The sequence below is a fragment of the Pelobates fuscus genome, chromosome 5, assembly GCF_036172605.1.
Source record: "Pelobates fuscus isolate aPelFus1 chromosome 5, aPelFus1.pri, whole genome shotgun sequence".
NCBI classification, from domain to species: domain Eukaryota; kingdom Metazoa; phylum Chordata; class Amphibia; order Anura; family Pelobatidae; genus Pelobates; species Pelobates fuscus.
This window is the reverse complement of record NC_086321.1, coordinates 142,501,418-142,528,820: the sequence shown is the minus strand read 5'-3', so window position 1 is coordinate 142,528,820 and position 27,403 is coordinate 142,501,418. Positions and strand designations below refer to the sequence as shown.

The window sequence follows — 27,403 nt, the reverse complement described above, 5'->3', positions numbered from 1 at the left end:
TGAATTGAATCAATGAATCTCTATGAGGAAAGTTCACTGTCTGCATGCAGAGGGTGGAGACACTGAATGTTTGGATGCATTTTAAGCAGCCATGACCCAGGAAGGATCTCTAACAGCCATCTGAGGAGTGGCCAGTGAAGTTATCTAGTCACTAGGCTGTAATGTAAACACTGCATTTTCTCTGAAAAGACAGTGTCTACAGCAAAAAGCCTGAAGGTAATGATTCTACTAACCAGAACAAATTCAATAAACTGTAGTTGTTCTGGTGACTATAGTGTCCCTTTAAGGACAATATTGGATTTTGCTTTTGTAATTTTGTAGATAAGCAGGGAAGTTTGTTTTAGGACAGTGATGGCTAACCTTGACACCATAAATTGTTTCTGGACTACATTTCCTGTGATGCTCAGGTAGCTCTCAGAGTGTAAAAGCTAGCTGTGCATCATGGGAAATGTAGTCCAGAAACAATTTATGGTGTCAAAGTTAGCCATCATTGTTTTAGGATTTACTTAAATCTGATATTTTGTTAACATCTGTAACGGATCGCCTGGCACCCTGACTGGGTACCTCCGTTAAAGGATGCTCCTAGCGTTTCCTGAGGACTCCAAGCACTCTGGCAGACTTCACAATCACCGAATCTGAGAAGCATATGAATCCTCTCAAGCCTCTGAATGCTGTAGACAGTTAAATAGGAACCATACGAATAGGTTTACACTTCTAGCAGTCAAACTGGAACAGCATACAATAAATCCTCCCCCAAGAATGAGACGACACTTCACTTTGAGGGTTAAAACAGGAACTCCCTGTACTGGCCCATACAGCCTCTTTTATTCCCAATCCCCAAACACATTACAGCCCACAGGGTTTTGCAGAACAACCAATAAACACATTACAACTCATACAATGCAAGTACAGCGGCCAAACAGACACAATGGGACAATAGAAACACACCCAGCATATTCCTCCCCTCTGCTTAGGAGATAATTGAGTTAATTACTGTATCTACCCAATTATCTCCAAGCTGAAAAGTTACACTTTTTATACATTTTAATAACTCCCTGATCTTACATCACATACGGATAAAACTTATATTTCTGTGATCAGCATAACTTGGGGAGCAACATATGTAAAAAATCACATGAATCCGTGCAGGGGTTAAAAAGTTAGGTGAGGTCCCTTTATTATCCCTTGCCAGCATGGCTTTACCTGGTCTGGCAGTGTCCCTGGGACAACGCCCTGCTGGAGAACAATGGAGCTGGGGGAGGGGAAGAGCCTCACCTTCCCAGGGATTCAAAGGGGAAGAAAAAGTGTCCAAAAAGTTTCCATGTGTCCGTACACTGTTTTTTAAAAGGGCCAGCACTGTACAATAAAAGTCCATAAGCCCAAATGCAGTTCCTAAAGGGTCAGCACAGTATAATAGTAGTCCATGAGTCCCAACTCAGTCCCTTAACCCCTTAAGGACACATGACATGTGTGACATGTCATGATTCCCTTTTATTCCAGAAGTTTGGTCCTTAAGGGGTTAAAGGGCAATATCTCCCAGGGGCCATAGTCGCAGGGCAGGAGGCTAGCAACCACGCTTCTCCAGTTCACAGTAGCGAGGTTGGTTCCGCCACATTACATCTATAAGTATTGTTTTGTTCTACCGCTGTTTCGGTTCAGAAATGTTAGTCAGGGGAATTGTACCTGTTTTACAGACATCACGATTGTTATTTCTAGATGGATACATTTGGTTTTACATTGTTTTAGCTACAGCCTCATCACTCCTAGTTATTTGCAGTAATAGCCAATATTCTTTAGGTGACATATTGGGCAACCTATTGCAAGTCACAAGGTGTTCATCAATTTGTGGCAAGCATTTGCCAAATTTGCACTTGGTGTCTAGCGATTGGGACAGGTTACTATTTATTATTGGGATCGACGATCTTACCTACATGTTTTACCACATCCTCAGATTCTATTTAAGGTTGCAGTACGTCATTACTCCAACACTCCTTACTCTCTGCCTACAAGCGATTCACCATTTCAGATTCTCACTGACAACGTTTACATTTACTGAGATCATAATCCTTATTAACAGCGAGTACTGGCTTTCAGGGATCCAGGTGTCCAACTAGTTTTGTTTTCCGGCCTCTATGCCATAGGCTAGTGGTCCCGTGAGGCCAAAACCCATCCTCGCACTCAGAGGTATACGCCCATTGATCCAATGCATAGATATTCGCCTTGCATGGTGGCATAGAGAGGGCATCACCTGTCACTTCCATACTATTTTCTGCTTTAATTGTCACCGAGATGCCGACACCCTACCACAACGTTCGGTGGCCACAAATCCCCTCGGCCAACGCATAGTTAGAACCTCTCAAGCCACTGGTCAACTAGCAGGGCCTCACCTGTCACCCCTCTTTTAGTGGAATTTTTCGCCACTTGGCAAATAGCTAGCCTGCCAATACTAGCTGGGTTTACACTAATGGTAATTATATATTTCAAATATATCTTAGGCTCCCGAATGTAGGGATGTGTATTGCTTTGTGTTTACTGGCTATTAGAAATCCAATGTCAATAGTGTATATTTTCCGACCTCTATGCCATAGGCTAGTGGTCCCGCGAGGTCAACACCCATCCTCATAGTCGGAGGGATATGCTTATAGGTCCAAGCATAGTTATCCGCCTCCCACGGTTGCATAGAGAGGGCCTAACCTGTCCCTCCCATACTATCTTCTGCTTTAATTGTCACCAAGAGGCCGACACAATGCCACAATGTTCAATGGCCTCAAAAATCCCCTGGGGCCAACGCTTAGTTAGAGCCTCTCAAGCCACTTGGCAACTAGCAGGGCCTCACCGGTCACCCCTCTTAGTGGAATTTTTTTGCCGCTTGGCAATAGCTAGTCTGCCAGTACCAGCAGTTTGGTCTTATATATATATATATGTTAAAGGGACACTCCAGGCACCCAGGCCACTTCTGCCCATTGGAGTGGTCTGGGTGCCAACTCCCACTACCTGTAAACATGCAGCTGTAATTATTGCAGTTTTCATAAACTGCAATAAATACATTGCAGAGTTAACTCCTCCTCTAGTGGCTGTCTATGTGAGGACCTCCAGCGTCGCTCAATTCCCAATAGGAAAGCATTTTCAATGCTTTCCTATGGAGAGGTCTAATGCGCGTACAGAGGAGCATGGGCGGACCCGAAACCACCACCGAGGGACATCGGCGGGGGTCACAGGTAAGTCACTGAAGGGATTTTCACCCCTTCAGCAAGATGGGATGGGTGGTGGGAGGGAGAGGGGACCTGCAGTGCCAGGAAAACTGTTTTCCTGGCACTGGAGTGTCCCTTTAATTATATTTTGGTAGGCCTATTTCCAAATATAGGGATGGGTATTGCTGTCTAGCCATAGAATTGTGAGGAACTAGAGGTGTATATGCACAGGCCGGGGTTCTGGGGCACAAGTATGTTAGTACAACTTTCTATGATTACCACCATTCATTTTCAGCAGAAGTGGCTGCAGCTCTGACTCAATTTAACTTCAGTGTGGATTGGATTGGAGTAGACTAGATACTGAGTAAATCTGCAGACACTTTGCAGGCATCAGGATTCCGACTTGTGCAGTTATTGGAATGTTCACGTCACGCTCGACAAATTTGTGCCATAACACGGCACAAGTCTCTCGGGGCCACTTAGTTCCTTACACGCCGCCAAATCTGATAGGGTTGTTAAGGTTTAGCCATTTGCAAGTCCCAAACGTGCAATAATTTCAAGGCAGGTAGGTGTGGCTTCGGTGCTTACAGGTTCTTTTGTTTGTTTCTTCTGCTTCCAGACTTGCGCCTCACTCATCAACCAATTCGTTTTACGACCGGGATAATAATGAAATGAAAAAGATCAGCCGTACTAGAATTCCCACTTATAAAAACTAAATTATTTATTGTGCATGAATGTTTCTTAAAATAAAACTTAATTGTATCCAATAAAAGCAACACTGAATCTGGATATAGTTAAAAATCCTGGCCACAAGTAAAGAGCTAGTGCATACACTCCCCCAAGAAAGATTGCCACAGTATCGATAAGATAAGAAGCAGCATATGGCAATCCAACCAAGGAAAGTATATGTAGCCTAAAAGTATCACTCCTAGAGGACAAAAAACGTTGAAGCACCACACAAGTGGTCAGTAACTAACACGTAAGCTCTGAATACCACTATCCAGCCTGTCAAACCACAGAAAATAGAGATGCACAGAAGTTCTAAAAAAAGTTAGTAAATAAAGTGCTTAGCACAAAAAACTGATGTCCTAACAGGAAAATATCCCCAGAAAGTACCTGGCCATGGAGGGAGAGCTGGAAAATAGAGGAGAGAGGAAGGGAAGTGGGGCAGGGGAGAGAGCTGGGTCCTGATCGAGGGTAGAGGTGGATGGTGCCTGGCACCAGGAAGGTGCAGCCGTATAGATCCTCAGGTACTCCTCCTATCACTGTCAACAAGCTCTGACTACTCGTGGGGGGATACACGTGGGGGGATATGGTGAGTATGCCACAGCTGGTATCTTCAAAAGAGGCCACGATTTATCGGAAGGGCATGAAACACAGGAACACTTCCATCCGACTGATCCAGGGAACGTCAGGGAAGGAAAGTGATAGGAGGAGTTCTATTTTAAGATAGATACAGGAGCGCACATATATTCCTTAGTTTTTGATATGTTTACATAACTTGCATCGGCCACACTGGTAGATGCCTTTGGTATTTGATAATCGCGTAGATTATTATTGTTTTAGGTGGTTCTATATGGCTATGCACTAGGTGGTCTCTTAAGTTCTTAGATCTACGTGCGGTGATGCTTGGGAATTCCGTAAGGTTTTCTGTAATGTCCTTGTCGTACTTGATAATGGGCCACTCGTGTGAGAGCTTATGCACTGGTTCCCAAAGCATGTCAAAGGTACCCACGCAGCATAGTGTTGGTTTTGAGGACTTGGGCCTTGATGTTTTTAGACTTGTTGCCCAGTCCTTATTCTCCACTTTCTTAAATGCTCTTTTGAGCACACTGTTGGTGTATCCCTTTTGTTTGAACCTAACTCTGAGCTCATTTGCTTAGCAGGAGAAAATGTCATTATTGGAACAGTTGCGTCTAGCCCTCAAATATTGGCCATACGGAATTCCAGCCTTTAGTTTGTACGGATGATGACTGTCCCAAAGGAGCAGACTGTTAGTAGAGGTGGGTCTGAAGAGCTCAGTTTCAATAGTCCCATTCAATAGAATCTTAATAGTTATGTCCAGAAATTCTAATTTCTCTGGATCTGACATAAGCCAATTTAAGGCGAATTTCATTATTATTGAGGTACCATTTCCTTAAACGTAGTATCCAGGTCCAACCAGAACAAAAGTACATCATCGATTTATCTGAACAAACCCCGATAAGATTTTTATATTTTAATTCAAGGTTTTGTAGATGGTCTCCTATTACCTACCCAGGTACAGGTTGGCATTGCTAGGGACACCTGTCCTCTCCTGATCTCTCCCCGTCTTGACTAGTGTCTCTGACTGCCTTTCTGCTATTTGGATGGTTGCCCACTTCCTTAAACTCAACTTGACCAAAACTGAAATTCTGGTCTTTCCTCCCTCAAGTGTTGCTACTCCTGTGTCTGTCTCCCTCCAAGTCAACGGTGCTACCATCAGCTCCACCACGCACGCACGCTCGCTGCCTAGGTGTTTTCTTTGACTCTGACCTCTCCTTCACGCCTCATGTTCAGTCTATCGCCAAATCCTGTCGCTTCCATTTAAAAACATTGCGTGCATCCGACCCTACTTAACGCCAGATGCGACTAAGGTGCTGGTCCATTCCACTGTCCTTTCTTGCCTTGACTACTTTAATCCGCTTCTCAGTGATCTTACGTGCTCCCAACTTGTGCCGTTACAGTCCATAATGAATGCGGCTGTGAGGCGAGTGTAGCATTGTGACGGATCACCCTGTCCCTGGGTTGTGACCCCCTTTACTTCATTATAGAATGTGACGGCAGATAAGAACCATTCGGCCCATCTAGTCTGCCCAGTTTTCTAAATACTTTCATTAGTCCCTGGCCTTATCTTATAGTTAGGATAGCCTTATGCCTATCCCACGCATGCTTAAACTCCTTTACTGTGTTAACCTCTACCACTTCAGCTGGAAGGCTATTCAATGCATCCACTACCCTCTCAGTAAAGTAATACTTCCTGATATTATTTTTAATCCTTTGTCCCTCTAATTTAAGACTTTGTCCTCTTGTTGTGGTAGTTTTTCTTCTTTTAAATATAGTCTCCTCCTTTACTGTGTTGATTCCCTTTATGTATTTAAATGTTTCTATCATATCCCCCCTGTCTCGTCTTTCCTCCAAGCTATACATGTTAAGATCCTTTAACCTTTCCTGGTAAGTTTTATCCTGCAATACATGAACCAGTTTAGTAGCCCTTCTTTGAACTCTCTCTAAGGTATCAATATCCTTCTGAAGATAGGGTCTCCAGTACTGTGTACAGTACTCCAAGTGAGGTCTCACCAGTGTTCTGTACAATGGCATGAGCACTTCCCTCTTTCTACTGCTAATACCTCTCCCTATACAACCAAGCATTCTGCTAGCATTTCCTGCTGCTCTATTACATTGTCTGCCTACCTTTAAGTCATCAGAAATAATCACCCCTAAATCCCTTTCCTCAGATGTTGAGGTTAGGACTCTATCAAATATTCTGTACTCTGCCCTTGGGTTTTTACGTCCAAGATGCATTATCTTGCACTTATCCACATTAAATGTCAGTTGCCACAACTCTGACCATTTTTCTAGTTTACCTAAATCATTTTCCATTTGGCTTATCCCTCCTGGAACATCAACCCTGTTACATATCTTAGTATCATCCGCAAAAAGACACACCTTACCATCAAGACCTTCTGCAATATCACTAATAAAAATATTAAAGAGAATGGGTCCAAGTACAGATCCCTGAGGTACCCCACTGGTGACAAGCCCAAGCTTCGAATATACTCCATTGACTACAACCCTCTGTTGCCTGTCACTCAGCCACTGCCTTACCCATTCAACAATATTGGAATCCAAACTCAAAGATTGTAGTTTATTGATAAGCCTTCTATGTGCAACAGTGTCAAAAGCCTTACTGAAATCTAGGTAAGCAATGTCTACTGCACCACCCTGATCTATAATTTTAGTTACCCAATCAAAAAAATCAATAAGATTAGTTTGGCATGATCTCCCTGAAGTAAACCCATGTTGTCTCTGGTCTTGAAATCCATGTGTTTTTAGATGTTCAACAATCCTATCCTTTAACATGGTTTCCATCACTTTTCCCACTACTGAAGTAAGGCTTACTGGCCTATAGTTGCCCGACTCCTCCCTATTACCTTTCTTGTGAATGGGTACAACATTCGCTAACTTCCAATCTTCTGGGACTACTCCTGTTATCAATGATTGGTTAAATAAATCTGTTAATGGTTTTGCTAGTACACCACTAAGCTCTTTTAATAGCTTTGGGTGTATTCCATCAGGTCCCATTGACTTATTTGTCTTTACTTTTGACAGTTGAAATAGAACCTCTTCCTCTGTAAACTCACGTGTAATAAATGACTCATTTATCCTTTTTCTTAACTGAGGTCCCTTTCCTTCATTTTCATCTGTAAATACCGAACAAAAATATTCATTGAGGCAGTCAGCTAGACCTTTATCCTCATCTACATCTTTATCCTCATCTACATACCTTCCTTCTTTTGTTTCTAATCTAACTAATCCTTGTTTTACTTTTCTTTTCTCATTTATGTATCTAAAAAAAGTTTTGTCCCCCTTTTTTACTGACTGTGCTATTTTCTCTTCTGTGTGGGATTTGGAAGCTCTTATAACTTGCTTAGCCTCTTTCTGCCTAATCTTATAGGTCATTCTGTCTTCCTCACTCTGGGTTTTTTTTTATAATTACTAAATGCTAACTTTTTGTTTTTTACTATTTTGGCCACATCTGCGGAGTACCACAGTGGTTTCTTGAATTTTTTGCTTTTACTGACAAGCCTAATGCAATTTTCTGTTGCCTTCAGTAGTGCAACTTTTAAATAATCCCATTTCTTTTGGACTCTTTTTGGATATAAATTGCTCCAGTCTGATAATGACTCCTTTACACATATTCTAATTTTAGAAAAGTCTGTTTTTCTAAAGTCTAAAACTTTTGTTTTTGTGTGGTGTGACTCAGTCACTGTTCTTATATTAAACCACACTGACTGATGATCACTGGATCCTAAACTTTCACCTACAGTAATATCTGATACCAAATCTCCATTTGTTAACACTAAATCTAGTATGGCCTCTTTACGAGTTGGCTCCTCGACGACTTGTTTTAGAGACAATCCCAGTAGGGAGTTTAGAATATGTGTGCTCCTGGCACAAGTAGCTATTTTTGCTTTCCAATTCACATCAGGAAGATTAAAGTCACCCATGATGATAACTTCCCCCTTCATTGTCATTTTAGCTATTTCTTCAACTAGTAGATTATCTAACTCTTCAATTTGTCCTGGGGGCCTATAAATCACACCTACACGAGTTACTGTGTGATTACCAAATTCTAACGTAACCCAAACGGACTCTATGTTCGTCTCACAACCTTTATTAGGCTAGATTTTATGCTATCCTTTACATACAGGGCCACCCCTCCCCCTTTCTTGCCTTCCCTGTCTTTTCTATATAAAGAGTATGGGTTTGCGACATTGCTTTCTCCTTCGTTTAATTGTTAATTCATTCTCCTACCGAACGACCAGACCATCCGTATGTGGAGTGTGCCACTCGTTAACATCTATCACTTCTAAAACCACAAGTGTTCTAAGCAGTCAGCTGGGTGGTTGTCATTCAGTATATGAACACGTGGCGGCGGCCATTTTTAGCCGCAAACACATACAGCGGTGTTTGGTCATCGAGGGCACGGAACTATCATCGGACACTCAACGGCACGAACACCACTAGGACTTCCATATCTACCTATGTTCGGCTGGATTCATATGGGAAGTGCGGCGTTCGTTTGGAACAAGTTCCAGAACAAGAAACATAGACCTAGTAAACACACGAACACCTATGTTCAGTATTTTCACTGTATTATGTATTCCCGAAATAGACCGACCGGACAGCCTGATTTCATGAAACTCTTTTGGGCAGGAGCCTCGTGTGTGGTCGGTCAAAATGTGACTTCCATGGAAATCTCGAACCCATGAACCGATCTGAGTGATCTTTGGATATGTTGGTCCCACAGATTGGGGCTATCAGGGGATGAAACTTTTGTGGGGTTTCCATGGGTTTTGATGGTAGTTTCGGGGTACTGCTAAAACATATGTTCTCTGGGTCTGGAGATAATTGAGTTAATACAGTTAATGACTCAATTATCTCCCAGACACAGGGGAGAGATTATCTTATTCTGTATGGGAGTGTCCTGGACATGTAACTTTGTAATTGTTTCTACTGTAGTCTACTCTCAGGTCCAGAGAGATTCACATAAAAGGTTGTGTGGCTCCATTAAAACCAGTTATCTCACAGCATAAAGCCTTGCCTCATGTTTGTGGGAGAAATCTACAACAGCTGTCTCTCTTCTGCTTGGAGTGCTAAATCACTAGCTCTTGTAAAAGGATGTTCCTGCTCTGCATCACAAGGGGTAAAGAACATCTCTGGCGGCGAAACCCCTTTTCCAAACGGGGTGGCCGCCACAAGCATATTTCAATGAGACATTGTACTGGGACTTTGACGCTGAGAATATGGCCCCAATGCAATGAATGCGTAGCTGAGAACTGTGTAGTAGTACTAGTAATATTTGCACGCTTGATAACATTTGCTGTGGTAAGTGGACTCATATGTAGTGGAAACAATAGCCTGGTGTGTTTTAGACTGCAAATACACCTGTTGAGTTTATCAAATACTAATACTGCAAATATTTTCAGTGGAAAAACGGTACCTTACCCAGTTTGCTGGGTTTTATAGCATGTCAAAAGGTTATAATTGTTTTGTTTATTGGTTAAACCAATTAATATATTGGCTTTTCAGTGGCCTTTGTAAATTCCACAGGGTGCAAGAAGCCATATATACGCATGTAAGATGCAGTTTAGTCACCAAAAATGTATGAAAATAGAGTGTGTTTGGAGACCATCTTCACCAGACTCCTAAATATGTCACTATTAATTTGATGTCAACTTGCAGATTGTACTAGACTAGATTTCTGTTTACCTTTTACATTTGCAATATAGTAGAAAGGAAGGATGTCACATCTACTAACCATGTTAATACAAATAATAAAATTATATTGACAAGAGCAAATAGTCCATAATATTCCAGCAGGCAATCTCCACAAATATAGCTTGGACTCATGGACGCTTACTCACATCCTTCCTCTGATCAAGGTGATTTAAAATAGTTTCACATTTGTTTCCAGATTCTGATCATTTACTTACTTGTTTACTTGTCAAAATTGCTAAGTGAGCTGAAAACAGATGCCGTTTCTGGAAATTTAAGGGTTATATAAGACCAATGGAATCATTAATCAATGTATTAGCTTCTTTCATTAGAGCAGTAAGGACAGAAAATGACTGAAATTAGTGTAACTAGAACACCCCTTGCCTATCAAGAAGATATTTTTTCCTGTCCTGCGAAGCAGTTAGAAATAAGCCTACTTGTTTCCTGGGTGCTCCCTTTTAGTAGTCTTTGAGGAAATGTTGATGCACAAGACCAAGCATGTTGGTGAAATCTATTAGTAGATGTAAGATAGCTTCCATGTTTGTTCTATAGAGAAAAACTACTAAGATTTTTGTGATCAGGTACTAGAGTACTCCGTTCTGTAAATAAATATCCAATTTTCTAGAGACTTTGTGGTGTAACATGTATATACACATCTATACTAACCATGACTTAAGATAAGTTAAAAGATTGTATAAATAAAGTAGTAAATGATATGCATGTGCATCTTACAATCAGATTTCCTTTAGGCATTGCCAGCTTTTACTGCAGTTCACTGAAAAGTTTTGAAAATGCTGCAGAAAACTGGGCACAAGGTTTGCAATGACAGATTTAAAACTGATGATGCACTAATTGTCTATTTCCTAGACTCAGGATGCTCTCTATTATCAGATAAATGGGCTAAAGCATGAGTGTCCATTAGGCTGTGATTAAATCAGTTCTTTAATCAAATTAGATTCCCATGGTGTAAAGGTTTTTACATTGCCAAAATTCACAGGTGTCTAAAGCCAAGTCCAGTGACACAGCTTAATTGTTGTTTTTTTTTTTTTTGCAAGCAAGTTGTTCTCCTAAATACATTTTCCCAATGTTATTTCCCAAAAAAACTACAGAAAAAAGAAAAGAAATGACAACTAAATAAAAGTAGAAAAAAAAAAATGTAATACAAGTACTTATTACCCGGCCAAAAACCAACCACTTTACATTATGATGTGAATCATCCTAGGGCAGCTGCCATGGAAATAACAGAACTCTGGCATATTTATAGGCCAAATTAAAAAGTTAACAATTTTCCTCAAGGACTCACACTATGTAACAAATCAACAGATACATCACTTTTTGCCTTTGGACTTAAAAACAGGATACACATTGTCTCTAGACTATACTAGTCAAGAGGATTCATCCCCAAGAAGAAAAACAAACAAAACCATGCAGTTTTATTTATACTTCCTAAGAGTTCCTTACGAAAGTGTATTTTAAGCACAAAAACTGATTTTGCTTAAAGGGACTCTGTACTCACTATAACCAATTAATCTCATTTAATTTTTATAGCACTTGAAGTCGCCGTGGCATGGTCCCTCAATTCAGTGTTAAACCATTTGCAAGACATTTAAACTGAATGGGGGTCCCTGCCTTCCCCATAGCTCTGCCTCCACTGGTGATCTATCTAAGGCAGTAATTATACACTTTCTTTTAGCCATATCCATTTATACTTAAATGGGTGACTGTAATTGTCTTATAGTATCAGCTGACCACTTTCATATTATCACAGATGCCCATTGTTACTCAGGCGAATGCTTTCATATTAGCTTGAGCAGCAAAGAGGAATGGGCTGCTGGGAACTCTCATATACCATTTGAATGTAAAGGAAAAAAATGGTATAAGGTAAGTATCCCAAATGTTGGTGCTTGTCCTGCAGTACCATGTTCTTGCCCAGTAGAACCCACTTATAAAGCATTCAATCAAAATAATTCTCAGCAATATTATCTCATGCATAATGTACTTTAAACTATGGTTGGAGAAAGACAGATCAAGTGTCAAAACATTGTGTTTTCCTTGTTTGGTGGCAGAATAATTAAGGTATTATAGAAGTGGTTACATATACAGCCAATCAAATAAATGTGTCCACAGCACTTGTTGAGGGTAATTAGTGAATAACAATTAGGTATGCTAATCCCCTTTAGTATTTAAATGAAATCAAGTATGATTCCCTAACACACATAATTTATAATACAGTGTATTCAAACATGTTGCACTCATTTGTGCAATTGATACTCATATTTTATCATGTTATAATTTATTTGTGTAACTATATCAACATATTCCCCTTAAAGCAGTGTTTTTACGCAAGAACAGGAATCGCAAACTTTCTGTTGTTCAGATTCTTTGGTGTGTGTGTGTGTGTATATATTATATTTAAAGAATTATGGGAGTTGCAGATTTTGAGATCCTTGCTTTGGAAGATCTAATCCTAGGATCGATTAGTTGGACTTTAATCACATAGTACCACAGACTGTGTCAAACAAATGAATGACAAGAAAAGTAGAATATACCCTCCCACAGGTGGTCTGATACTCTCCAAGCATAACAACCACAGCTAATGCTGCTATCCCTCCTCCACTAAACTTTACAGTTGGCACAATGTAGTCAGACAGGTAACGTTATACTGGCATCTGCCAAACTCGCCCATCAGACTGCTAAACAGAGAAGCATGATTTGTCACTCCACAGAACATACCTTTCAGAGTCCAGTGGTGCTGTGCTTTACACCACTCGATCCAACGCTTGACATTGTAGTTGGTGGGTGATGTGAGGCTTGCATGCATCTGCTCGATCAGAGAAACTCAATTCCATGAAGCTCCGGCTGCACAGTTTTTGTGCTGATATTAATACCAGTGGAAATTGGTGACTTTCACACACCATGCGCCTAGGCACTCAGTGACCCTGCTCTGTGACTTTACATGATCTACCGATACACGGCTGGGTTGCTGCTGTTACTAAATGCTTCCACTTTCCAACAACAACACTTACAGTTGATGGTGGAATATCTAGCAGGGATGAAATTTCACGAACTGACTTATTGCAGAAGTGCGACTTTATCACAGTACCAAATGTTCTTAAATGCAGACTGCATGGCTAACTACTTGATTTCATACACCTAAATCTGATTGAAGCACCTGAATTCAATAATTAAAGGACCACTATAGTGCCAGGAAAACACTCGTTTTCCTGGCACTATAGTGCCCTGAGGGTGCCCCCACCCTCAGGGCCCCCCTCACACCGGGCTATAGGGTGAGGAAGGGGTTAACTTTACCTCTTTCTCCAGCGCCGGGCGGGGGACTCTCCTCCTCGGCTGAATGTGCATGCGCGGCATGGGCCGCGCGCGCATTCAGCCAGTCCATAGGAAAGCATTCACAATGCTTTCCTATGGACGCTGGCGTCTTCTCACTGTGATTTTCACAGTGAGAAGCGCGGAAGTGCCTCTAGCGGCGGTCAATGAGACAGACACTAGAGGCTGGAGTAACCCTATTATAAACATAGCAGTTTCCCTGAAACTGCTATGTTTATAGAAAAAAGGGTTAAACCTAGCTGGACCTGGCACCCAGACCATTTCATTAAGCTGAAGTGGTCTGGGTGCCTATAGTGGTCCTTTAAGAGGTGTGTCCCAATACTTTTGTACTTTGTACTTCCTTTAAGAGGTGTGTCCCAATACTTTTGTCCATAGTGTAATAATTAAATGTATCACACTGTACTAAGAGTTTTTGTGTTAAACACATTAGGTGAGTTAGTGTTCCCTATTCTGAGATTACAACTAAACAGATAAAAAAAACAACCCCCCCCCCCCAAAAAAAACCAAACCCAATCTAAAGAAATGCTAGTAAAACTGCTTTGTTAAACTATTCAGCTTAAGTATCTGTGTATTCTATACAAAACATACATACATACATACTACTTTCAAACCGACAACTTTTTACAGTTTGCCCACCAAATTTTATTTTGTAGCACAGAAACATAATATGTACAAATATACAGAGGGGCTGTTCACTGTATATAGCAAATGGAAAAGAGTCAATCAAAAATTGACCAATGGCAGATCTGACTTCTCTGTGGAAATCAAATGGAATTACTACAATAATTTTATAAAAAGCAGAAAAACAAAAACAAAAAAGGGGACAGATTCTTGGACTTCCATCTGTAATGGTGTATCCCCATTTTAAATAGATTTAGGCTGGTATAATTTTATACAGTATCAGGAAGCATTGCTACGCATATTCTTGGAGGCAGCAAGCATTGCCCTTACTTTCGTCATGAGATCCTGAAAAACAACAAAAAGGAAAACATGATTTACAACAAAAAGAGAAAAACACACTCAAACATGAATTGAAAACAATTAGTCACATACTCAGGATTTTAATCAGTGGCTCTTTTCGTGGGAACCATGGACAGACGAGCAGTTAACATATTCTAGCTTAAAATCTGCACACACTTCACTTATACAGAAAGTACTAAAATAATTTGCTATTTAAGGTGTGAGCAACGTTGCACAGCAATCAAATAGTTACATACAGTAGTATAACAAACGTCAAATGAGCCAGTAACTTATTTTACATTGCACTGTATTGTTATATGGGCTGTTTTTATTACACCTGCCAGTGGTTCTTTATGTATTAGTAGTGTCAGTGCCTCTAAGGAACTGCGAAACAAAGCCTGGCCTCTGCATCAAAGCAAGCGAACCCTTAGTGCAAGACACTCTGGCACTGAAGCAAAATCAAAGATTAACACACGCAGATTAAGTTATGACATCGGTTAATTGACTTCATCTTTTAATACGTCGTTTTTAACCACAGGAGTTACTAGCTGACATAAAGGACTTAAATAAATTTAATTGCATGGTTAAGCTAATTTATTCAAGGACATATCCTCGGTGACACATTACACATATATCTTAGCCATCCTTTTCCAATCTTTCAAGTACATAACTCTAAAACAGATTATGTAGCATTAAGGACAAATGCAAACAACTACCTTAACTCTTGAAGTAAATATGACATTTCAATTTAAATATCCTTTTAGGAGTCGAATGTGAAGCAAAGACAGCAGACTTCAACAATATTCAAATTCTAGAATCAAAAGGTGGCAAAAAGTTCTATACGCTTCAGAAATTATGTTTATAGGTAATTACTCCAGTAATACCGAATTGGAAATGTAGCCACACATATACCGATTAGGTTATATCTACACTATAGGCACCCAGGTCACTTCACCTCAATAAAGTGGTCTGAGTGTAGTGGGGCCCTATACATGTAATCGTGCAATGTAAAACACTGCAATTATGCAGAAACCGCCAATGTTTACATACTAGGGTTAAAACGCCTCGAGTGGTTGTCACTCTGGTAGCCACTAGAGACACTTCCATTTAGATGGTCTAAACTCTAAAGAGACATTAGTATAGGTTAAAACTATGGCATTAGGAATAAGTTTGAATTTTGAACACTATTGTTACTTTAAGAAGCAGACTTCCTTATACTAAATGTTGTCCATACCACTCTCCATGATTCAGATGGAGGTTGCACTATTTAGTCGTATCTATTTTCAGTCAAAATTTTGATCTATCGTATTTATTTCTTGAAATAGAAGCAGGACATTTCATACTGTCATATAGGCTATGGGTTGAGATTGAGATTTTTTTTTGTTCATAAAGAGTTAAATGACCTCCATTACATACTCTTTATTTAATTTTTTTTTAGTTTAAAAAAAAAATTAAAAAAAATAGATTAGGAGATAAGAAAGAGGCAGAATGTTTACATAGTTTTTAGATTTTATCTCTGAGATTATCAAGGTTGCAGGAAATTGCAGAGAAAGGTCTTGCCCGCAGAGTGACCTTACACTCAAAGTAATCAATGCATACATTCTTGCCAATGTCAAGTTTGAAGACTACACATAGTGGAGTTAAAACGCTTCCACAACTGGTTACATCAGACAAGAATATGGTAACGGAAAGGACAAGGCAACAAAGACATATTATACCCTGAAGTTACTCAATACTACAGGTCAGCACAACCATTCCTTGTAAGTAAAATATGGAAAATGTCCATGGAGTATACTACCTTTCAGATCCATTTTCAAATACAGATACATTAAAGAAAGTAACCTATCAATAGGTTTAGTTTTTAATTGTATTAGCCTCTGCAAATATGACAGTATTAAACCAATGTGGATGCTGAACAGAAGATGTTGGCCATGTATGTACAATTCTATACCTGAATCAAAATTAAACTGAATATATTAAACTATGTTGCTTTCTACATACAAGCAACATGGTCAGCACCTACAGCTGATTAGTATGTGTTAAAGTCTCCAGTTACAAACCAGTACATTTTTTCTGTCTCCGTGTTTAAATCATAATCACTGCAATGCTACCTCTTGTTCTATTGTCATGCATTTCCAAGACTTCAATATGCCCCATCCTTTCAAAGAATGTGAACACAACTGTTAAACTTCCCTGCGTTTAATTACTTTATTCGTTTAACCTATAGCCTCTCCTGACTCTACCAATTAGGGTTCGAATTGTGCTACTGATTTAATGATCAGAAAGTGGTACTTTTGATCTACATAATTAAAGCTATTTCACGCAGCAATTACCTTAATATAGACATGAGTCAGAGGTGATCTGGTGGGATTAAAACTGTAAATGCCAGGCATGTATGGTGAGAGACATTGTATTGCTGACTACAAAGATGCATTATTTTACTGCAACCTTTGTGAATAATCAAGTCGCAACAATACTCATTCTCTCTTATTTTAGTTAACCCCTAGGTGATTTTTTAATGGTCACAAAAAGGTGTGATCGGATTTACAGATCTTAAAAGGATGAAAGTAAGCATAAACATACACTGGGATTTATACAATCAGTAATATACTCAAAGGTTTACATACCACCAGGAAATAAATATATATATATATATATATATATATATATATATATATATATATTTTTACTTCAGTCTGCATTAATACTTTGTCTATTTCAGTGTGTATCTTTGTCAGATGATAAAACACAGCTTGCCTTGGATTTTAATACCTTTGCTGGTCTTCTCACAAACATTCCCTAATATAAATGATCAAGATATGATTTAAATGACACTTTTCATTTACCAAATAATGATATGCAATTCTCTGTTGGATGCTCTAACTGAGCTGAATATTTCAAACCAAGCAGACATATCAATTTCTTTTTTTTTTAAGCTACCTGTAGCGTACAAAGCAGCAAACGCTGGATGAAGGCAATGTTAAATAAGGGAGATCACAAAATGTTCTAATAAAAAATACAATTTTACCTGAGTTATTTTGGACTGCACCGAAGAGACTATTTCTGACGCAATATGGCCATCTTTGTCCTGAGAGGTTCCCCTGTAAGAAAGATTATGAAAGACATTAAAATATAATTTGTGTGCAAATATTCAAATTAAGAAAAAAAAAAGGCTCAAATGCAGAACATGGATATTTGATCTGTTAATAACCTCATTGCATTCCAGGAAATAACTGATTTAGAGTTTTTACCATCCTCTATGATGGAATCATCCTGCACCTATCTGTCAATTCCCAAAGTATGGAAGTCCCAGAAAGCTCACAATGGGTTTAAGCTGCGTGATCTCCATAACAATCTAATCACAGTGATCACTTCCATCCATATGACACTTGTTTGTAAATAAATGTTTGCAAACATTGGCTATATTTGTTACTCAGCCCCCCTCCCTCTTTACTCCACAGACAAGAGAGGCACATCACCACAAGGCATCATCAGACTCTATAATTCACAATAAAAGAGTCTATAAAGTACATCAGGCATAAGTAACTGTAAGGAGATACTCAAACTATATCTATACTGGAGAGTCATGCTTCGCACCCAGTCATCAGAATAATGATACATTTATTTGCAAAGCAGTACATGTAAGTGAATGGAATACGATCTCCCATCTTTTACAATATTCGTAGAAAAGACAGGAAAGATTTTAAATCATACCATTTTTTTTTTTTTTTTACCTGTAGCGTTCTTGACTGGAGCCTCTGCTCTCCACGGGAGAGATACTTGTTGAATGCACAGGGCTACTATAAGCCCCCTGTTTGTTGGGCGAGTTGGATCGAGATCTTGGTTTAGATTTTGTTTGTGATCTGGAGTGTCTTTTCTTTTTATTGTCATGTGGGCTGCTGCAGAAGACATAAGAGAGGATGTTATTTACATCAGGGGAAAAAATCCAAAGGCCTTATTATCACATCAACTGCTGACATATCTAGCTTTCCATCTGCAGCATCATATAGATCATACGGCACCAAACGAAAACGGTAAAATCCAATTTTAACTTCACTGGCATCAGCTGATTTGACATGAAGATCTGGAGAAAGCAATGCTTTAAACCAAGGGTAGGCAAGCTATGGCACGTGTGCCACGCACAGCACTCGAGGTTTGCACGACACTCGAGGCTGCTAGAGTCAAACAGGATCTGGCCTATCAGGAGTCCCAGTGAAACTTCAGATATCTGCTAATACGGACAATCCTCAATTTACACATTGCAGCACATAGAGGAAGTGATTTCAGATCACTTCCTCCCAGCACTTGTGAATGGGAATCCACACTGTAATAGAGCAGCCCACAGTTTCTGTTGCAGCTCCTGTCCTTGACCTGTACCTGGCTAACCTAGTCCCTACTGGAACCCAGGGAAGCAACCCACACTGCCAGTATACACAGAGCTGCAGAATAACCCTCCACTCTTACAAATAATATGAGCAGCTCACACACAAACACCACCACTGACAATCCACATATGTGCAGCCTCTCACATGCAATACTCCAAACAGGCCCACACATACACGCTACCAAACACACAATGTGACATTTCCAGCCACACAAACAATTCCACAAGCAGCCTCCATACACAGCCCACATTCATTTGAATCATACACGATACCAGAAACTACTCATGAACATATACAATATAGTAGCACATATACACACAAATACAAGTGTAGTATAAATAACACAAGCAGAGTACGGCAACATGCACACCTCAATTAAACAAATAAGACTTCTTATTTCGGCACAGTGCTGCTAAAAGGTTGCCTACCCCTGCTTTAAACGCTAGTTCAGAAACTGTTAAGAAGAGCTTTCAATATGCAGAATAAAATCTCAACAACAAAAAATGTACTTCTGTTAACAGTTTGTCCAGAGGGATAGAAACTATATGGTTTGGCCATCAATAAATATGCTAAAAAGTAAAAAGCATAACAGGTCTTTTAAACACAGTCTGTATCTTTAGTAGCTTATATAAAACTGAAAAGAACTATTAGGTTATAAACGGGATGCAGAGCATAGAAAGCAACTAACCCCGCTTCTAAAAGCTACTCACACTGTGTGTTTAATAGTGCACTGCTGGCTAGTCTAGTCAGAAGCTGTTTAACATTGGGAGATGTGGCTCACAAGGGAGATTTCATTTACTGTGTGTCTTTGAGAGAAAAATATTAAAAGCAATTTTACATCCAGGATTTTATGCAGTGTTTGTAAGAAATTATTTATTGAGAGTTTTATATGAGGAAAACAAACAAACTGTTTTTGGATCATATTAAATAAGTAGATTACATGCTGGAGTGGAAAAAAACAAAATAAATTAACATCTTTTGGGCACAGCTGCCTGTAAATAATGAATTGAAAACATAAAAAGCAGGCTATTCTCTTTCATTAAGAAGACAAGTACAAAAAAAAAAAAAAAAATAACACCCCATCTGATTAAAACAAAACCTAAAACCTTGAACTTTCAGAGGATGAGATCAAGCCCGAGGAAGGCAAGCTAATGGCGTCATTTATTATATGTGGAAACTTGGAGAGTTGAGAAGGGAGAGGCAAATTGTAGGCAAAGAGTTGAGGTGGACAAGTTTTGGCTATTTTAGCTACAATATAGAATTCACCTTTTATGTTCTCTACAGACCCTAATTTAGTAATAATTAGTGTTGAAAAAAGCTGCCTGCTTGTAATAATCGAAAGAATTTCAATAAATAGCATACCTGTATCAGTTGGAGCATATATTGTATAAAGTTTACATAAAATACACACGGGATACATTTTAAACACACAGAGCTAGTCACAGATATTTTCATAAACATATGCAAAAATAATATTGCCTTTATTGCATAAACTGAGCACATTACATCGTAGTAACCAAAGTTTCACTTCAGGCTACTCTGTGATTATCATGTATCTCTTGGCTATGTATCCAATGTTACAAATAAATGCTAATATTTTTCATGATAACTGTATAGCGGAGATGCGGATAAAGCCTGAAATTCATTAATTGTTTTGCTGATATTATTGCGGTTTTAGTGATGGCGCATGAAGTAAATTTTCCTATAGAGTTTCAAATAGATTCTTGTAAAAGGCTTTGAGAAATATACGGAGATCTTGAATAGGAACTAGGATATATTTGCAGAATTGCTTTAATAAAAAAAAAAAAAAAATCTTAAACCTGAACCAAGAATATCACCTAAAGGACAAACTTTTTTTTCTAAATTCCCAGTTGCAGAAACATCTTATTTGTGGGAACTATCCTTCTGTTAAGCATCATGTGTGGGGTTTACTCCAAACTCTGTAAACTACACGAGATGTTGAAGCTCTGGTTTAAGCAGAATGTTAAGGAGTTCCTCTTCAAACCACATTGTTAAGCAAATAGTTTTCAGCGCCATATTGGACACTTTTGCTTATGTACAGTTTATTCTGATATTAGTAGCTTGTAATTGTGCTATGTGCCTTATGACTGAAACTCCTCCTTAGTCCAAATGGGATTATAGCACTAACTCTGGAGTCTCGGTGCAACAGCTAGTGGAGTAAAATCATATGCTAGGTGAAATTGCCATGAATATATGCATCCTTTAAGTGGAATGCAGTCATGTAACTTTATGCTGCGCTCCTATATGATCGAAACATTTAAATACATAAATGGAATCAACACAGCAAACAGTAAAGGAGGAGGCTATATTTAAAAGAAGAACAACTACCACAGCAACAGGACAGTCTTAAATTAGAGGGGCAAAAGTTAAAAAATAATATCAGGAAGCATTACCTCACTGAGAGGGTAGTGGATGCATGGAAAAGCCTTCCAGCTGAAGTGGTAAAGGTTAACACAGTGAAAGAGTTTAAGCATGTGTGGGATAGGCATAAGGCTATACTAACTATAAGATAAGGCCAGGGACTAATGAAAGTACTTAGAAAATTGGGCTGAATGGCTCTTATCCGCCGTCATATTCTAGGTTTCTAAAACCTTTGTTTCTTGATGAATTAGTTTTGTTTTAAATTGAGGACTGGTTGAAACCATATCTCTGGCTTTTCTACCAGAAAGAGAGTACACACTTTTTACTGCTTTTTTCTCCTTTTTTAATAGATTTATGCATTTCTGAAAATTTATTTTGTGTACCCTCTGAGCCGAAAAAGTTACTTTTTTTATTTTAGGTAGGATCGGAGCATGATTAACCATAAGGCAACGGTGGGGGCTCAGAGACATGAATTTGGGCCTCCCCCTTCCATTATTCCTAAGTGAATAATGATGGAGGGCTAGGCCCAAAATGGTAACCTGCCATGGCCTCCTCTCTAGATAGCATTTCATGTCTCTAAGACCTAAGTATTTTTGAGTAGCACTTTTCCAAGTTTGATATACATTTTTAAGCCATTCTTCTACTTTACTTATATTATCAGAATATTTGTCAATTATCCCATTTAGATATCCGACAACTGTCTGTAGGTCCCAAGATTTTGTTCTTGGGGAAGAGTGCTTATTTTGTCACTCTAACACCTATTTTAGTAAGTCATCCAACAGTGTACTAAGTAGTACGTCTTTTTCAAAAGGGAGCATGCGCAATAAGTTTTTGATACCCATTCTGTAGACAAAGCTTAGCCAAACTGTGCATCTAGATACAGATGGTGGAACCATATTTCTTGCTGAAAACGATCTTGCTCCTATGATACTGCTATCTGAAATACTCTACAAGAAACCCCCCTCCCAACATTTTTTTCTCTCTAAGACTTGCAGCTTCACTAAAGGGGATCACAGATTTGATTTAAAAAAAAAAAAAAAGAAAGCCTAATGGAGTATGTCTCAATCTTTTGAATAAATAAAGTCTGAATAGCAATAATACATTAGAGGGTTTTTTCCACTCTCCATTAGGTTGAAAAACTTAGGGTACAAAAGGAAAAAAATTTTTTAGGCGTCTGTTCTCCTTCCATATTCCATATAATTGCTTCTCTGATGAATTTATGAATTTCTTCCTACAGAAAACACATCTGAACTCTTTGAATCCTCTAAATCGTTTTCCATGGAGGATGATTGACAAGCACTAAAGAATATTTCCCAGGTGACAGCTCGTCCTGATGAAGGTCTCTCCCATCTCCTAAGCATAGCGTTTTCTGCCACGGCCACCATAACCTACTAGAAGGATGCCGACCGAAATTCAAAAAAGGTTTACTGCATATTATTCTAAACCAATTCAGAAATGAATACATCTCCTGCTGTTTAGATTTTTCCCAATTTCTCCTGAGAACATGGATGGAAATATTTCTACTTACAACCATCAGGAAGGTGAAAGAGGTTTACATGTAAAAGCTGCCTTGGGCAGGAAAAGCTGGGTTTCACATCTGCAAAAAACACTATAAAAACACTATATATATATATCTCTTCTATAGTGTTTTTATAGTGTTTTTTGCAGATGTGAAACCCAGCAATATATATATATATATATATATATATATATATATATATATATATATATATTAGTTCAACAGACAAGATTCCAAAATAACTACTGCAGTTATCTATTTTTGGACTAAGATAATACTTAAAGGGAAACTATAGTGCCAAGAACAGAAACTCATTATCATGGCACTATAGCTTACCACTCTGTCAAACCCCTTCCTTCCGTCCCCCCTCTTCACTCACTTACCTGGGTCCAGCGCTGATGTCCAGGCTCAGCTCCGCCCACGCTCCTCCCTCATCAACGGGGAGACCCAATGCGCATGCGTGGCAATGGCTGCACTTGCATAAGGATTTCCCCATAGGAAAGCATTATTCAATGCTTTCCTACGAGGATTCTGGTGACGCTGGAAGTCCTCATGCATAGAGGACGTCCAGTGTCATTTAGCTCAGTGTTCCCCAACCCCCGGGCCGCGGATCAAACGGTACCGGGCCGCCCAGGGGTGTGCGAGCCTGCTGGCTCATGCAGGGCTGGCATTGCCCAAGTGCCAGCCCTGCAATGTGCCAGCCCTGCAATGTGCCTGCGGACCGGATGGGAGATCAGAGATCTCCCTCCCCGGTCCGCAGGCACTGTGCTGACAGCCGGCAGGGGAGGGAGTGAGAGAGGACCCGGGAGCTCTTACCTGCAGCTCCTCCGGGTCCTCCTCTCGCGAGATTTGGAGCGTTGCCGCGGTAACCACGGCAACGCTCCAAATCTCGCGAGAGTGAACTCTAGCCCTGTAACTCGCGAGAGTTCATCTCACCACCGCTGGGACCACCAGGGATTCCCCACCGGACCACCAGGGACTCCCCACCGGACCACCAGGGACTAAGAAATGTCCCCCCTCCTCCCAGTAAAGGTAAGAAGGGAGGGGGGACATGAATATATTAATTTTAATTAAATAGATAAAAAAAAAGCCTCCCTACCCTCCTTACCCCCCATACACACACTGCCCCCATGCACACACTACACACACTGCCCCACAAACACTGCCCCATACACACACTACACACACTGCCCCACACACACACTGCCCGACAAACACTGCCCCATACACACACTGCCCGACAAACACTGCCCGACAAACACTGCCCCCATACACACACTGCCCGACAAACACTGCTCCCATACACACACTGCCCGACAAACACTGCCCCCATACACACACTGCCCGACAAACACTGCCCCCATACACACACTGCCCGACAAACACTGCCCCCATACACACACTGCCCGACAAACACTGCCCCCATACACACACTGCCCGACAAACACTGCCTCCATACACACACTGCCCGACAAACACTGCCCCCATACACACACTGCCCGACAAACACTGCCCCCATACACACACTGCCCGACAAACACTGCCCCCATACACACACTGCCCGACAAACACTGCCCCCATACACACACTGCCCGACAAACACTGCCTCCATACACACACTGCCCGACAAACACTGCCCCCATACACACACTGCCCGACAAACACTGCCCCCATACACACACTGCCCACACTACACACACTGCCCCCATGCACATACTACACACACTGCCCCCATGCACACACTACACACACACTGCTCCCATACACACTGCCCCCATGCACACACTACACACACACTGCTCCCATACACACACTGCCCCCATACACACACTACAAACACTGCCCCCATACACACACTGCCCATACACACACTACACACACTGCCCCATACACACACTACCCCACACACACACTGCCCCACAAACACTGCCCCATACACACATTGCCCCACAAACACTGCCCCATACACACACTGCCCCACAAACACTGCCCCATACACACTGCCCCATACACACTGCCCCATACACACACTACACACACTGCCCCACAAACACTGCCCCCATACACACACTACACACACTGCCCCACAAACACTGCCCCCATGCACACACTACACACACTGCCCCACAAAAACTGCCCCATACACACACTACACACACTGCCCCATACACACACTACACACACAGCCCCACAAACACTGCCCCCATACACACACTACACACACAGCCCCACAAACACTGCCCCCATACACACTACACACATTGCCCCATACAAACACTGCCCCCATACACACACTACACACACTGCCCCGCAAACACTGCCTCACAAACACTGCCCCATACACACACTACACACACTGCCCCACAAACACTGCCCCCATACACACACCGCCACCCTCACACACACCGCCACCCTCACACACACTGCCACCCTCACATACACACTGCATCGCTCACACACACACACACAATTTTGAGTCTATGTCTTTATGTGACTGTGTGTGATTTTCTGACTATGTATGTGTCTGCGTGTTTTTTTTAATATATGTGACTTTTTTTTTGTCTTATTAAATCAAAACAAGCGGCCACGGAAAAATTATCAAACGTTTACCGGTCCGCGGCGATAAAAAGGTTGGGGAGCACTGATTTAGCTGACCAAAAGTCCCTTGGAAGTCCCTCTAGTGGCTGTCTGGTACATAGGTTTTACAGGCAGGTTAATACCCTCCGGTCAAACCATTCCAAGTATTACATACAAAATTAAAATAAATTTGCATTCAACTTTTCAGACAGTCTACCCCACACCCTTTGTTGACCCAAAGCTGCATATACAGGCACATGTACAACAGTCCCAAAAATGGCACTGCAAGCTTCTGGCCCACGCCAAACAAATTACACCATCCATCACATATCTCCCCCCATAGAAATAGACAGCAGGGCACATAGGGTCATGGCACTCAGTGACGGCGCTCCGTCACAGGTGGAATGTGCCATGGGACTCCAGCAACCATAACCACATCAATCAGATGAAGTAGTGATAATGCCTAAAGTATCCCTTTAATGTTAAACCTTTATCTGTGTTCCTTTGATCTAGCACTGTTTTTTTCTTTTTTAGGATATGGTCTGTCTTAATGCACAAAACCCTTCTTTGCTAGGTTGAAGGTGTAAATTGATTTAAATATCAGTTTTCAGGGTTTTTTTGTTTTTTTTTCCAATGAGACATGCTTTTTTTGGGGGTACTCAAAGCCTTTTCAGAACTGGAGATATAAAAAAACAAAACAAAACAAAACAAAAAACTACAAGTAAAAGAGTGGTTATGAGATTAGTGCCTTAGACATTCCCTGGTTTAACTGGAGTATGTTGGAGATGTGTTTTAATAAACTGCCTTATGAAATCTCTCACCTAATCACTATATTACTCTTCCATATTATAGCACAACAGATTGAGGTATGTGTATATAGGTTAACCAAAAAATATTGTTAAATTAAAAAAATCTATCCCACCAAGCATTCCGCGACATTTAGATGCATAGTATGATTGCAATTCAGTTTGTGTGGATCACAAGCTTCCCTATGTTTAGATTTCAACATAGCTTTTAATGGAAAATAAACCACAAATAATTCCAAGTACGTGTAATCAGTGCAGCAGTGAATTAATGTTTTTCGAATGAACAGATTAGCAAATCTGCAGTTTTCCCATGCCTGATATACAAGTAGCAAATGCAAGTGAGTGTCAGTAGAGAAACAGGGCAGACAGCTACGCTTGCTATCTTAATTCAGATAAATGACCTTGTTGGAGCCTACAGACAGTAGCAGTCTTGTAGTGGTTCATTTTGCCAATTTCCTCAAGTCTACAGAATTTGTACAAAAGGGCTGCGTGAATTAAATGAAAGAATAACATTTTTATTTCTTGAAATGAATATGACACAAACAGACATCCTCTTAAAAAAAAAAAATAAGGCAACAGTACACATAGAAAAAAAAAAACACATTTAGGTAGAAAGCACACCTCGGACACCTTGCCTGGAAATGTGACATAACAAGCACAAAGACAACTAACAAAACTACTCCATTAACCCGAACCTCTGGTATAAATGAAACTCATTTGTTTCAGTTAAACCCATTACATGGTCTACCAGTAAATCACTAAAACCATAAAGGAATATTTCAGTATAATTTAATTTTTCACTGTGTTTCATACATTGCGCTTGAAAAAGAAAAAAATATGCATGTTTTATACAGATCATTAGATGAACAACGCAGTTTGTGTAACTGAATGCTGCATAATTCAGCATCAGTTTACAGCTTTGCCAAGAATTTTGTATTGTTTTGGAGAAAAAAAAACCCTGTTAACATCTCTCTGTAACTATTCATTTTGTTTATCTACCTAGTTATCTAGATAGCAAGTGATTAGGGCCAGATTTTCTGCCATAAGTAAAGCAGCAGTCAAGTAAGGAAAACCAGGAATCTGGACAACACTCAAGTACTGGGAAAAACCAATGCTCACGTGTCAAGAAACAGATAGTGGAAGAACACAAAGCCGTTCTCTCAGACACAGTGCGAGACTGATCTTCTCTGGCTTAGCAGCTGTGGAAAAGTACTACAA

At 40.2% G+C, this 27,403-nt stretch overlaps 1 protein-coding gene across 3 annotated transcripts in view; it reads right to left on the bottom strand.

Annotated features, from left to right (window-relative positions):
* Positions 1-14,174: 14,174 nt before the first annotated feature.
* Positions 14,175-27,403, bottom strand: part of SFSWAP (splicing factor SWAP) — a 93,575-nt gene continuing 80,346 nt past the window's right edge. For all 3 annotated transcript variants that reach the window (XM_063454371.1, XM_063454373.1, XM_063454372.1), the window contains 3 exons: positions 18,251-18,415; positions 17,545-17,617; positions 14,175-14,522 (listed from right to left, as the gene is read on the bottom strand). In XM_063454371.1, the coding sequence (XP_063310441.1) occupies positions 14,457-14,522; positions 17,545-17,617; positions 18,251-18,415 (304 nt within the window). In that variant the 3' untranslated portion in view covers positions 14,175-14,456. The remainder of the gene's footprint in view (positions 14,523-17,544; positions 17,618-18,250; positions 18,416-27,403) is intronic.